This window comes from Leptopilina boulardi, unplaced genomic scaffold (genome assembly GCF_019393585.1).
Source record: "Leptopilina boulardi isolate dan_hultmark-lab unplaced genomic scaffold, ZJU_Lbou_2.1 LbouV2_330, whole genome shotgun sequence".
NCBI lineage: Eukaryota > Metazoa > Arthropoda > Insecta > Hymenoptera > Figitidae > Leptopilina > Leptopilina boulardi.
The window spans coordinates 260,103-274,097 of NW_026137897.1; the positions used below are offsets into that span (position 1 = coordinate 260,103).

The 13,995-nt window shown below is 26.3% G+C and overlaps 3 protein-coding genes across 6 annotated transcripts; 1 reads left to right on the forward strand and 2 right to left on the reverse strand.

Moving 5' to 3' along the window:
• Window positions 1-601: 601 nt before the first annotated feature.
• On the forward strand, window positions 602-4,934 carry LOC127285275 (DNA replication licensing factor Mcm5). The gene is made up of 9 exons (XM_051311195.1): window positions 602-879; window positions 1,087-1,342; window positions 1,690-1,862; window positions 1,931-2,265; window positions 2,334-2,680; window positions 2,766-3,199; window positions 3,274-3,545; window positions 3,665-3,905; window positions 4,818-4,934. The coding sequence occupies exons 1-8, from the start codon at window positions 722-724 to the stop codon at window positions 3,892-3,894; spliced, it is 2,205 nt and encodes a 734-aa protein (XP_051167152.1). The 5' UTR covers window positions 602-721; the 3' UTR covers window positions 3,895-3,905; window positions 4,818-4,934.
• LOC127285276 (1,5-anhydro-D-fructose reductase-like) lies at window positions 3,768-6,942 on the reverse strand. The gene is made up of 8 exons (XM_051311196.1): window positions 6,839-6,942; window positions 6,517-6,576; window positions 5,719-5,839; window positions 5,147-5,311; window positions 4,820-5,023; window positions 4,595-4,711; window positions 4,140-4,534; window positions 3,768-4,008 (listed from the first exon to the last, which is right to left on the reverse strand). The coding sequence occupies exons 1-8, from the start codon at window positions 6,847-6,849 to the stop codon at window positions 3,960-3,962; spliced, it is 1,122 nt and encodes a 373-aa protein (XP_051167153.1). The 5' UTR covers window positions 6,850-6,942; the 3' UTR covers window positions 3,768-3,959.
• Window positions 6,943-7,237: 295 nt separating this feature from the next.
• Window positions 7,238-13,866, reverse strand: LOC127285282 (cyclin-dependent kinase-like 4). Of its 4 annotated transcripts, none has more exons than XM_051311216.1 (6): window positions 11,175-11,272; window positions 10,537-10,726; window positions 8,609-8,956; window positions 8,188-8,454; window positions 7,790-7,951; window positions 7,238-7,614 (listed from the first exon to the last, which is right to left on the reverse strand). In XM_051311216.1, the coding sequence occupies exons 1-6, from the start codon at window positions 11,222-11,224 to the stop codon at window positions 7,480-7,482; spliced, it is 1,152 nt and encodes a 383-aa protein (XP_051167173.1). In that variant the 5' UTR covers window positions 11,225-11,272; the 3' UTR covers window positions 7,238-7,479. The 4 variants fall into 4 exon arrangements, with proteins under 4 accessions (XP_051167173.1, XP_051167171.1, XP_051167174.1 ...); XM_051311214.1 differs by lacking the exon at window positions 11,175-11,272 and adding an exon at window positions 13,592-13,866 and having other exon boundaries at window positions 7,239-7,614; XM_051311217.1 differs by lacking the exon at window positions 11,175-11,272 and adding an exon at window positions 12,587-12,744 and having other exon boundaries at window positions 7,239-7,614.
• Window positions 13,867-13,995: the final 129 nt, after the last annotated feature.

The window sequence follows — 13,995 nt, forward strand, 5'->3', positions numbered from 1 at the left end:
TATTATAAAATTGAAAAAATATACCAGGAAAAAATTTTATTAACATTCAAAAAAATATTATCTTTATTGTATTTATTTCAAATTATATAACATTTTCTAGAAAAATATTTTTTTTCTCCAGAACCATTTTTTGAATTATTATTTTTTATATTATTGTTAAAAAAAATAATAATTTTCCTAAAAAAGTTATTTAATTAATTATTACTTACATTATTTTTATAAGAAAATATATAAATTAAATTTTTTATTTATTAACGGGGAATCCCTTCGATCTGCCATATCGACAATACTTTTAGTTTGCATTTCGGTCGATGAGGGCACTGTTTTCAATTCCCCACAGTCAGTAAAACAATTTCGAAGGTAATGAGTTTCCTACTTTATCAACAATTTTGTAAATGGTTGATAAAGTAGGATAAAGTAAAATTGATGCAAACTAAATAAATTTTCATTCACTGAAGCATTTTTAATATTAGAAAAATAGTTATTTAAATATAATTATATTTTTCTAATTCTAAAGAATTTTTATATTTATCACTGATTTGAATTAACCCGGGAAAAAAGTAGCCAATCAAAAAAGGCGCATGCGCAAAAAGTGGCACAGTGTGTTTTGTGTTTCCCGCTCAAAATTCTTTCTGTCTGTTCTTGCAGCGTCGGTTTATTTTTATTAATTAAATAGGACAATAATTAAAGTGTTTCTTAAAGTTTATTAATTTATAACATCATGGAAGGTTTTGATCAACCTGGAATATTTTTCTCTGACAATTTTTCTGTTGACGGCGAACAAAATCAAGAAGATAATGCAACTTTTCAAGCATCAAAAAAAAAGTTAAAGGAATTTATTCGTCAATTTCATGAAGGGAATTTTAATTATAAATATCGGTGAGTTTTTTATATATATATAATTAACTTTTATAGGCTTAATTAATAATTTTTAATTATCGTTTATGTATTAGAACGATTATGTATGTATATATTAGTGTTTTAATATTTTGAGGTTAGAATGGTTGGAATGAATGTTTTTTCTTTAGAAAAAACATGAAAATTAAGTAAAAGGAAAAAAAATTAATATATTTGTGATTATTGCAGTGATACTCTAAAACGAAATTATAATCTTGGCAAGTACTGGATTGAATTTAATTTAGAAGATTTAGCTGCTTACGATGAATCGCTTGCGGAGAAAATTTACAAACAACCAACGGAATATTTACCATTGTTTGAAGAGGCTGCGAAAGAAGTTGCTGATGAGCTTACAGCACCAAGATTAATTGGCGAAGAAAAAATTGAAGATATTCAAGTTCTTCTTACATCGGATGGTAATCCAGTTTCATTGAGAGGAATGAAGGTGAAAAATTAAAAAAAATTATTATTCATAAGAAAATTAAATTGCTTTTATTTTTAATACATATTATTTTTTTAACAATGCTTTTCAACTTTAATAACAGCAGTGAAAATGAGAAATTATTCGTTGTTGGAACAAAAAGTTTTGCTATTCATTATAATTTCTATAAGCTGATTTTAAATTTTAGGCACTTTTAAATATTTATGCTGATTTTAATTTGAAATTTGTAATTTTTATTTGTTTGGTTATAAATTTATAATTTATAAATATTATATATTAATTCTGATTTTAACTTGAAATTTGCACATTTATTTGTATATTATGATTTATAGAATTGAATATATTTTCAGCCCGATGCAGTATCGAAATTGGTGAAAATTCCCGGTATAATTGTTTCCGCTTCGGGTATTCGATCAAAAGCAACGAAAATAGCAATTCAATGTCGTTCTTGTCGAAGTGTACAAACAAATATTCCCATAAAACCCGGTCTAGAGGGTTATGTTTTGCCGAGACGTTGCACCACGTAAGTAAATTATTATTTTAAAAATTTATAATTTGTTTTAAAAATTTTTTTTTTTTAAATATTTACAGAGAACAAGCAGGTCGTCCCAAGTGTCCTTTGGATCCATTTTTTATAATGCCTGACAAATGTAATTGCGTTGATTTTCAAGTTTTAAAATTACAAGAGCCAACTGATCAAATACCACAGGGAGAAATGCCGCGACACATTCCACTCTATTGTGATCGTTATCTTTGCGATCGTGTTGTACCTGGAAATCGTGTTCTCATTTTGGGAATTTATTCAATTAAGAAAGTTTCAAAAAGCGGTGGCAAAACAAGAGGAAAAGATCGTGCACTCGTTGGAGTACGTGCACCTTATATTCGAGTTGTTGGCATTAGTGTCGATGGAGAGCACAGTGGAGTTGGTAAGATTATTTTTTTCAAATTTTTTTTATTTTTGGTACATAATTAATTTTGGAAAAATTTACAATAGGAACTCAAGAGCCAGTGACGCAGGATGAGGAAGATCTTTTTAGAAGACTAGCAGCTGATCCTGATATTTATGAAAAAATTGCAAGAAGCATCGCGCCTAGTATTCTCGGTTCAATGGATATTAAAAAGGCAATTGCGTGCCTACTTTTCGGAGGTTCGAGAAAAAGAATGCCTGATGGTCTTTGCCGAAGGGGTGATATAAATGTTCTACTGCTTGGTGATCCTGGAACTGCTAAATCACAGCTTTTGAAATTTGTCGAGACAGTCTCGCCAGTTGGTGTTTACACATCAGGAAAAGGAAGTTCCGCCGCCGGTCTCACTGCCTCTGTCACTAGAGATCCAGCTAGTGTATTTATTTTTCATAATTTTTTGTTATTTTCAAAATATGTTCAAAAATTTTTTCTAAATCTTGTTTTTACTTTTTTTTTTTTAGAGAAGTTTTGTGATGGAGGGCGGAGCAATGGTGTTAGCCGACGGCGGTGTTGTTTGTATTGACGAATTTGATAAAATGAAAGAAGACGATAGAGTAGCGATTCACGAGGCAATGGAACAACAAACAATATCCATTGCCAAGGCTGGAATTACAACTTCATTAAATACACGATGCTCAGTTCTTGCTGCTGCTAATTCAATTTTTGGTCGTTGGGACGATATCAGAGGAGAGGAGAATATTGATTTTATGCCTACAATTTTATCACGTTTCGATATGATATTTATTGTCAAAGATGAACACGAGCCACAAAGAGATATTCAAATTGCAAAACACGTTATGGAAATTCACGCGAACGCGGGTCAAATCACCGAGGATAATGTCGAAGGCGAATTACCATTACATATCTTGAGAAAATTCATTCACTACTGTCGAATGTAAGCAAATTTTTTTAAATTTAATAATATTTTTTTTTTGTTTGAAAAATGTTAATAATTATGTTTTGATTAAGGCGTTGTGGGCCAAGATTGGATAAAGACGCGGGCGATAAGCTGAAGAATCGATATGTGAGAATGCGTGCCGGTACACATGAACACGAATTGGACATGGAGAAACGATTATCAATTCCAATTACTGTTCGTCAATTGGAGGCTGTTATAAGAATTTCTGAATCGTTGGCAAAAATGTCTCTTAAACCATTTGCTACGGAAGTTCAGGTGAACGAAGCTCTTCGATTGTTTCAAGTTTCGACATTGGACGCTGCCACAAGTGGATCTTTGGCAGGTAAAAAAAAAATATATAACTGAGCCAAAAATTAGTTCCTATTTTTTGTAAAATACCTACTCGTTAGCAAAATGAGTTAATAAATTTTAATTTCCTTTTTTTTTTATTTAAAAAAATAGGTGCTGAAGGCTTCACTTCCGAGGAGGACCATGAAATGTTGGTTCACATCGAGAAGCAATTGAAAAGGCGATTTGCAATTGGTGCCCAGGTATCACAACAAAATATTGTCAACGATTTTACTAAACAAAAATTTCCTGAAAATGCCATTATCAAAGTAATACAAACGATGATTCGTCGTGGTGAACTTCAACATCGTATGCAACGTAAAATGTTGTTCAGGCTCTTTTAAAAAAAAAACCGGTAAGGAATGCTTTTATTGTACATTTTGTGTTCGTTGTAATTCCTGTCCTATTTTCATTGTTCTAATTCGTCCTTGAATGGATAGTACGGATGATTCTCGACTCTGCAAAAAAAAATCTATCATGAATATTTTTTAAAAATAATTCTTATCAAAAGTTAGATAGTTTTTAAACTACAGAATCAAGAACTCTTTCTAATAAAAACAAATTGATGTAATTTTAAAGAAATACTTACCCTTTAAAAAAGAGGAATGAAAAAATTCGTCCTTTGGCGCCACGATCGAGATTATCAAGTTGTTGAAGTTCCTCGTCGGTTAAATTAAAATCGAATATATCAATATTTGCTTTAATTCTCTCAGGATTTGAACTTTTTGGTATCACAATAAGACCCTCTTGAATCATTTGTCGTAGAAGAACTTGTGCTGTTGTTTTTTTATATTTATCGGCAATTGTTTTTACCACTGGATGTCCCAAAAGATCGGGGAATTTGTCTGCATTGTAATTGTATTTATTTTTAAAATGTTCCTTGGCACCGGGCGATCCAAGTGGACTGTAAGCTGTTATCGTGATATTGTGTAATTTACAAAATTCTCTCAACGCTCTCTGTTGATGATAAGCGTGTAATTCCACCTAAAAATTAACATAATTAGAATATTTTTTTTTATTTTAATTTTTTTCTGTTTCGTTTACCTGTAAATTACTCGGTTTAATTTTCGCATTGTTTATAATGTCCATAATTTGATTTTCGTTAAAATTACTTAGTCCTATTGATTTCGTTAGTCCTTTTTCAACCAATTTTTCCATTTCCTGTCCAAAAATATATATTTTTTTTTTTTAAATCCAATTTTTGTTTTGAATCGAATTTTGATTAGAATTTGAAATAGGTGAGAAAAAAAGAAATTACTGTTTACAGACCTTCCACACTGCTACTGGATTACTAGATGTATCTAACATAAAATCACCATTTTCTTTGACTGCTGGGGACAAATCTGTTTCATTTAGGACAAATGAAAATGGCATATGAATTAAATACATATCGAGATAATCAAGGCCGAGACTTTCTAAGGACATTTTAGCAAATCTTTCCACATCGGAGGGTCTATTTCCATAATTTGGCAACTGAAATTATGATCGACATGAATGTTTTCGATTATTTTCTTTTATTATTACTGATTTTTTTTATTGTGATTTATAATTATTATTATTTTTTTTTAATTGAATTGACGTATGGTATTTTTATACCTTAGAAGTAATGAAAATCTCTTCTCGTTTTCCACCTTCTTTAAGCCATTTTTTTAAACTTCGACCAATTGCATCTTCGTTTCTGTAGTTAAACGCCGTGTCAATGTGTCTGTAACCATTGCCTAAAGCAGCAAGTACCGAGGCCTCTATTTCCTCTGGTTTCGCCTATATTAGATTTTACAAAAAAACACTTCTTTTTTTTCAAACACAAGCAATGTATAACTCATAAAAAAAAGTATTTTTTTCTATAATATAGAAATTTTTTTAACATAATTCTTGATGTTATTTGATTAGAGGTGTTTTCCAAAGGTGTTATTTTTGTTAGAATTTTTCAATTTAGAGATTTTTGAAGAATATTTTCTAAAATTCTTATTTTTTTTGATAACTATTTGTTAATTATTATTATATTATTAATTTTCTCCAAAAAGGAAGTATTTAGAAAAATAGATTCGAAATTTTATAAAAAAAAATTCAAATTTTTAGAAAATATTCAGCCTTAAAGTTGCTTTAAATTGAATAAGTTTTTCTCGTCAGTTTTTTTTTTTTTTAATTTTTGAATGATCGATTTTTACCTGCCATGATCCTAACCCCACAGTGGGCATATTATATCCGGATGACAGTCGTAGGGATTGCATTACAAATCCTTTCTTTTGATCTGTTAATTGCCGGTAGACCCTCGCACTTGAAATTACACTAAATTCATGAGACGACTGTTTTATTTTTAGAGAAACTCTCTTACCTCTCTTTAATACTAGTAGCAAAATACAATGTTTATTTTTAAACTGCAATACAAAATCTGCTCACATCAACTATCGTAGTTGCACACAAATGCAACAAAAAAAATAAATAAATAAATAATTTCACTAAAAATTATGTAATTTTATGAAATGACAACTTTTTTAGAATTTTAAATAATTTAGAAACATCATTATTAGTCTAAGAAATTGCACATTGATTTTAAAATGACCGTAGGTGAATTCACGTACTGAGCAAGTAACACAGCCAAGGCTATAGACAACAAATCGATATAGAAAATGTGGCAGAATTATTTTTGCGAGTTCAAGTACAATTCGCAAATTTAAGAAGAATATAACGATATCTTTTTAAAGAAAATAGAAATCAATTTCAAGGGTAATTCTTAAAAAGAATAAATTAAAAAATATTTTTCCCTTATCTGTTAATGTTCTTGAAAAAAAAGATGACATTTTTCAAGAGGCTATAATAAATTTTGGAAAAATTAAACAAAATTTCAAACTTAAATTTGTGAATTAAAATTAAAATTTATTTTATAATTAAAATACTTTACATGTGATTGGGAGAAATAATAATTAATTTACGATTAAAAATCACGATGAACTTGTCTCTATTACCTGAACATGATGAAAAAACAAAAAACTGCCGGAGTACAGAAGCGACTCCATCTCCAAAAACTGAAATTTAATAAGAATTTTATTTTTCAAAACAAAATATTAATATTTAAAAAGTAAAATTCTAATCCTTTTTTTTCTTACACTTTTTATTATTTTTTTTCAAATAAAAAAATAGTTACCGGAGAATGTTCTCTTAACCTATAAGCGAAGAAAAATTCGCTTTTTGTCGAATTTATAAGTTAAAATACTATTTTTTATTGTTGAAAAAAATAGAATTTAAAATTGACGATTCGTAATAAAAATATAAATTCAATTTTCCTACCTTGGAATCATTTTGCAGTGATATTTTGTATCGTGTTTATATGAAACTAAATACTTTGATGCAATGAAACAAAGTTTACTATAAAGAAAAAAAAAAATCTCCCCTCATATATCTCTATACAGATGAATGAAAGTTGTTCTCTAGATTGCCTTGAATAAATATTAATGATGATGCAAATTAGCCACTGAATTTTAAATTCAAAATTGAATTTTATTAAAAAATATTTAATTTAAAATTTAATTTTGTTACAAAATATTTAATTCGAAATAAATATTTTGAAATTTTTTTTTTAATTTAATCAAATTAATTAAATTTTATTATAATTTTATTTTATAAAGAAATAAATTTTCAAGTCAAAGATTCTTTAAAAAAAAGTAAATAAATAAAGTTTGATTTTGTATAAAAATTTATTTATTATCACTCAGAAAGTAAAGCGACGTAAATAAATGGTTTATAAATAAAAAGAGAAAAATCTCAATGTTAGGAGAGAATGTGTAGCGTTTTTCGCGTAATTATTGCTAAAAACGAAAGCACACAATTTTTTTTTATTACAAAGAAGCATTAAAGTCAAAAAATTTGATTAAGGAAATATATATATATATGTATAATACACATTTTATAAATGTACAATTGAGACTGTTTTAGCCTCTGATAGTCGGTAAATGATCAAAGGTTTGCTGATGTAAAGATGAGCTTCGTGGACGGATTTCATTTTGATTGTGATTCAGCACAGCTTTAGGAAGTTGAGGGAGCACCATTTGATTGTAAGTTACATTCTACATAATGAAAATTGCAATTATTATCAAGAAAAATAAATATAAGTAATTTATATTAAACAATTAAATTTAATTATTAAAATTTTATAATAAAATTACAATTAATTACTTTCTAATAATGATAATAGAGAAGAAATTTTCGTCATTTTTATCTATGAAAAAAAAATGTACTCACTCTAGATCGCTCGCGATACTTTTTCAATTTTTCAAATTCATCCTGCTCATTTTGTGGCATTTGAAAGTGGAAATTTTCAAAATACATGTGTTGCAAAAGTTGATCGCAAGTCCATCTTTCTTCTGGATCCTTATTCAGGCACTTTTTTAGGAAATCAATCTGCTATCAAAAAAAGAATTTTCCTTATTGATAATTTTCAATAAAAATGTTGTTTTTATAATTTTCAAATTCGAGAAATTTGAATAATCGTTTAAGTTTTATTTTCTATTGAAAAAATACAAAATTTACAAATAATTTAATATATTTGGAAAAAAAATTGATTATGAAAATTATTAAATTAATATTTTTTTTTTGATATTAATTAGTATTTTTTTTTTTAATCGATTCGTGAAACCTGCCTGCACTGGAGTACTGGCTTTTTCTGGAAGAGTATTTTCCAGTGGAATTAATGACTGTGGAGTGGGTAGAGTAACACCGGCGAAAAATTCATTTTGCTGAAAAATAGCCATGTGCCTTGGCAAAAGATCACCAAGAGTTCTTCTAATTAGATACAATTGATCGACATCAGATTTTCCAGGCCAAAGAGCTTCTCCTCTTACTAATTCAGCGAAAACACAACCAATTGCCCAAACATCGACTGGTGTACCGTATTGCGTATCACCAACCTGAAAAAAAATCATTTCACAAAGGTATAATTAATTTTAAAATTAAATTAAAAAATTATTTTTTTATTCTATTATAAAAATTATTATTTATAAGTAGAATTATTTTTATGAGAATTACGTTAATTAATGTACAAAAACAAAAAAAAGCACGTACCAACAATTCTGGTGCTCGATACCATCTTGTTGCAACATATTCCGTATAATTTTCACCGGGACTTAACATTCGAGCAAAACCAAAATCACAGAGTTTAATAATACCATCGGATGTTAGGAGAATATTTTCTGGTTTCACATCTCTATGAACAATTCCAAGTCGATGACAATAGGCGACACCTTGTAAAATTTGCCACGTAAATTGTTTTGTCGTTATATCGGGACAGCCTTTTGGATATCTTTCCATTTCATGCAATAGTGTGTGTTCACAATATTCAAAAACTAAATGTAGTTTTCGTTTTCTCCTAAATACTTCCAATAGATTTATTAGATTTGGATGCTTAAGATTCTGCGAATAAGACAAAAATTTACAATTTTAATTAATTATTTTCTTAATTTACAAAATAATTTTACTTCTAAATTAATATTTCTGTTTCAGAATTTTACAAGCTTTCAGTTTCAGTAAACTTAAATGAGAGTTGGAAAAAAAAAATGATATCGATCAACTAAATTAAAATTTAAATGAAAAGTCATTAAGGTTATAATTTATACAGCGAAGAATTGCAAATTACTGGACATGAAAAATGAAAGGGGAGTTAGTAAATGGAGAAATTGTTGAATATAATATGAGAAGTATAATATATATATATACTTTTTTTCATTTTCTAATTCGCAAAAGGTCCATTTTGGTTAGTTTAATCTGCACGCGATCTTCAATGACGTTTGTATATATTTGTAGAATATATATATACATAAAGTCATCTTACAAAAACGAATTCTATAAGATGTGGAGGTATAAATAGCAATATAAGTGCATAGTCATTTCTAATCTCTAGTTACGATTTTATATATACAAACATTGACTATAGTTTATATGCAAAAAAATCCTTGGCGTTTATAAAGAAAATGTCAAAGGCTTCAGGTATGCATATTTCAAGGCAACAGGCCAAAATCTTTAATTTTCAATGGAAACTTTAATTTCCTCTTTATTATATTTATTTGTGACTCGTCTTTAAATAGATATTCATTACATTCTTTTTTTTTATTATCTTATAATATTTTTACTATCACAAATTTGATCAAATCAAACGATTGAATAATAATAAATAAATAATAAAAATAAATAAATATAAAATATAGATTAATATTTTTTTTAGTTCATTTGGTAACAATTAGAAAAATTGATTAGAGAATAAAAAGAAAAGTTTTATTTAATGCGGAAATTCTTTTTTTTTATTTTTGGATAATAAAATCAACTTTTAGATATAAATATGTAAATAAACCAACAACAACAACAAAAAGAAGCATAAAATTTAATGATTTTTTTCCAGTGTTGATTTGAGGAGGAATTATTAGAGGAGAACGAGTACTAGGCACGCGATATATTGACCGTACAACGTTATTGACCAGTGGCTAGTTCTCTTAGGTTTTTGTGTGTGAGGGTGAATTCTTCAAAAAAAATATCTCTAATGTATGCAAAAAAAAAGAGGTAAAAAAATTCCATTTTCAAATAGCACTGCAGAAAATTAATCGATTCTCCTGCTGATAAATTTTTATTGTTAAATTTTATTTTCTACTCTTTACTGAAAACGTTTGAGTATTTTTCCAATTCTTCACAGGGTCATTGAACCTTAAGAATATCTCATGACGGTTCGTTCTTTCAATACACAGGAAATATAAGAAAAATAGAAAGGAAAATTAAATTCATATTCATTTTTTTTTTCGAATTATATAAACATGAGCGAAAAAGTTGTTTAAATATAATTTTTATTATTCATAACTAATGTTATAAATATTTTAAATTTAAATTGCGATAAAAAATTGTTTGACAATTTTTGTAAAGTTTTTTTTTTTTAAAGAGGAGAATTTCTTATTTTGTTTTGTAATTTTTTTTGCAGAATATAATGTGAATGATGAGAATATACGAACCTTAAGAAGACGTATTTCTCTAAGGGCTATCTTCCTAATAAGTGGATCGTCTTCTGTCTGTTGGAATTTTTTGACAGCCACCAATTTGCCAGTTTGTCGGTCTCTGCATTGGAAGACAACCCCATAACTTCCTTCACCAAGACGTGCCAGTCTTTCATATCTTTCCATAGCCTTACTTGGGGCACGCGACCTAAAATTATGAAAATGAAAATCAATTTTTTGGATTTTCTACAGTATTTAATTTTCACCACACTTAAAAATGTAAGTAGAAAGAAAATTAATTTTTCTCTATTTTAAATTATTTTATTTTGTAATTTTACTTTCATTCGTTAACAGATAAGAATTTTAATTCAGCCCTTAACGGATATTATTTTTTTAATTTTATTTTCTCTTCAAAAATATTTTTTTTATTATTTAATTATTTTTTTATTACTTTATTATTTATTGCTTCCTCATAGAGAAAAGTATTTTTTTAATTTGCCTTTGAAAGAATACTTATTTTTTTTATTTTCATTTCTTATTTTTTTTTTTTTTTATTTTTGTTTTAACGTATTTTGGAACCTTTGTGGAAATTAGTTTTTGACTTAAACAAAAAATGGAAATGGAATTTTTTTTTTCTTTTATTTTTATTCACGCACTTTTTATATTTTGAAAGACATGGCAAGTTGAATTGTTGAGTAAAAAGCATTCTATTTCTTTGAAAGCTGAAGACCTGCGACTGCTTTCTATTCTCATCACTGACCAAGGGTCAAACTCCCTTACGGGGGTTTGTCTATTTTACAAGTAACGCAAGCGCAATATCATTTATTTTAATCGAGTTTTAAAGTCATTAAAAAAAAACATTAATCACTTCCGGTTTTACTAATTACAAATATTTTATCAATTTTAAGGGTGACTTAATTTTTTTCTTCACTTCATTATTCATAAATTTAAAAATTGGATACCAATCTCAAACGAAAATCAAAAAAATGTTTGAAAAATTCAACATTTATTAAATTAATATTAATAATAATAATAATAAATAAATAAATAATAATTTAATAATAATAATTCAATTAATGCTGGTTTTAATCTACATAAATGTGAAACAATAATAATTCTTATTTAATTATTTTTTTTTTAAAGTACTTTTGAAAAAATTTGTTTTTCAATAAAATTTATTGACAAATTATAATTCTTATTTAATTAATTTAATTGTATTTAATTTTTATGTAATTTGCTAATATAATTGCATATTCAATGAATGCTAATCGTTCGGTAAATATTTAATTTTTACATCTCACCATATTGGAATCCATTGTTTGTAATGGGCAAATCTTAAATCATTGACCATTTTTGAAATAATGTATAAAATTGTTTAAAAAATAATGTTCTCTTATAAAAAAAATTATACTACAAATTACTACAAAAATATAAAAAAAGTAAATTATTAAAAAAAGTTTAATAATCACGTTTTTTTTTTGCTACAACGTAATAATAAATAATAATAATAATAAAAAGTTTATCAAATAAAAAACTAACCTTTTTATGAAAATTTGATTATGACAACTTCATTTTGTTTATTTTGGAATAATTTTGTGTTTATAAAGAACAATATCTTGATAGATTGAAAATATAATATGTGTAACAGGTGTATAAAAAAAGTGAAATTTCTATCAAAATTACATCAGATATTAAAACTGTTAAATAATTAACATTTATATTAATTATTTCTAATTTTATTTATTATTTACTTAATAATATTTTTTTTATTTAATTATTTAATTATTTAATTTTATCAATTGGATTTCAATTCCCATGTGAATTTCAATCTTTTCGTATTATTTGTATTTTAAAAGTCAAGGTCGTGAAATATTTCTTTAAAGTTAAAAATATTATTTCTCTTCGCTTAAATAAAAATTTCATGTATTAATTTATTATTTATATTATATTTATATATTTTATTTTAGATAATATTTACATTCTTTTTTTTTTTTTTGTTTTAAGGAAAAAAAAAAATTCGAATTGGAAAAGGAGAAAAGACATAAATTTTTTTCGAAAGTATACGTACAAAAGTCCAAAGAAGAAATTCATGTAGTCTTTTTATAAAAAGAACCTTGTCAGAGAACATACCGAGGAATACTGGACATACGTAGCATTTTTATGCTTGTTGCTTGATTATTGACAATCGATATTTACTTCGTCAGGAAACATGAGTTTGAACGACTTTTACAGAGGGTCACATATTTTAATCCAATATAATTCTCCGTGGATTATGCATATTTTATGGAATATTGAATATTAAAAATTAATGACAATTCATGCTTGGTAAGTATATTATAATCACGTGTTGGAAATGAAATATTTCTTCATTTAATAATTTTACTTTTTAAAAAACAGTCTATTAACAAATTACACAAATCGTAACTAAAAAAAAAAAATTAATTTTTAGTTAAATTTTTAGAAATTTTGTTTTTTTTGCACTTTGAAATATTTAAAATAGAAAATAGCTTTTTTAAAATTTGTTAAATTTAATTTTTGGTATAATTTTTAATTATTTTCATATGGAGAATTTCAAGAGATGGCATTAATTATTAATTAATTATTAATAAGAATTTTATATCAAAATTATAAAGAGAGTTACAAAAATTTTTCGGAATTGAATTCGTAATGAGAAAAATGTTTATTGTTGACTTTTTAACACAAGATGAATTTTAAATTTATTCTCTGAAGGTTTTAATTATTGTGCCATATAATTTTTATTATTTTAATTTTTTTTTTGTCATCAAAAATTTGCGTTTGAGAAAATTTTGGTTCAATTCTTTTTATTTATTCTTTTTAACAACGAAGTGAAACGTAACAACAACGTTAAACAATAAAATAGAATTTACTTTAAAACAAATAATTTTTTTTTTCCTAATTTTGACGTTTTCTATGTAAAAACGTTTTTTCTATTTAAAAAAAAGTAGTTTTAAACTACACATAAAATATTGTTGTTTTAAAATTATTTTCAAAAAATCTTTTTTTTTTCATGAAAATAATTTTGAAAAAATAATATTTATTTATTGAAAATTACCTTCGTGGTAGCAAAGGAAGTGTGCTCCCAAACAGCCAGAGCTTTCTATCTTGTAGCCATTTGTCCATGCGTTTATTGAAGTATTCTTTATAAAAATGAAGAAATCATAAATTCCTCGTGAAAAATGTCTTTCATTGTTGTTAGCACTTCACATTCTAAATTTGAAAAATGAAAATCGTGATACATTATTTATTTGTAAAGTCACTGCGCTGTCATGAAACTAACAATGCACCTTTCACTATAATATGAACGTGACTGATTCATGTGCGCGAAATTTACGTCACTTAAATCGATATTTAGGCAAACTATGTTTTTAAATGAGAAACTATCAAAACACGTCAAATGCGATTTAAAAATAGTCGGTTATGATTTATTTTTTATTTATTTTTTTCTTTTTTTAAAGA

What these genes read in the sequence shown, in the direction of transcription:
- LOC127285275 (XM_051311195.1), top strand. Translation starts at nt 722, where the DNA reads ATGGAAGGTTTTGATCAACCTGGAATATTTTTCTCTGACAATTTTTCT. An exon ending in AATTTTAATTATAAATATCG is followed by an intron (nt 880 to 1,086) that starts GTGAGTTTTTTA and finishes TGATTATTGCAG; the next exon opens with TGATACTCTAAAACGAAATT. An exon ending in TCACTAGAGATCCAGCTAGT is followed by an intron (nt 2,681 to 2,765) that starts GTATTTATTTTT and finishes TTTTTTTTTTAG; the next exon opens with AGAAGTTTTGTGATGGAGGG.
- LOC127285282 (XM_051311214.1), bottom strand. Translation starts at nt 13,659, where the DNA reads ATGGACAAATGGCTACAAGATAGAAAGCTCTGGCTGTTTGGGAGCACA. An exon ending in CTTCCTTTGCTACCACGAAG is followed by an intron (nt 10,727 to 13,591) that starts GTAATTTTCAAT and finishes TCATAATTTTAG; the next exon opens with GTCGCGTGCCCCAAGTAAGG. An exon ending in AGTATCGCGAGCGATCTAGA is followed by an intron (nt 7,615 to 7,789) that starts GTGAGTACATTT and finishes TTCATTATGTAG; the next exon opens with AATGTAACTTACAATCAAAT.
- LOC127285276 (XM_051311196.1), bottom strand. An exon ending in ATCCAGTAGCAGTGTGGAAG is followed by an intron (nt 4,712 to 4,819) that starts GTCTGTAAACAG and finishes ATTTTTGGACAG; the next exon opens with GAAATGGAAAAATTGGTTGA. An exon ending in TTAAACCGAGTAATTTACAG is followed by an intron (nt 4,535 to 4,594) that starts GTAAACGAAACA and finishes GTTAATTTTTAG; the next exon opens with GTGGAATTACACGCTTATCA.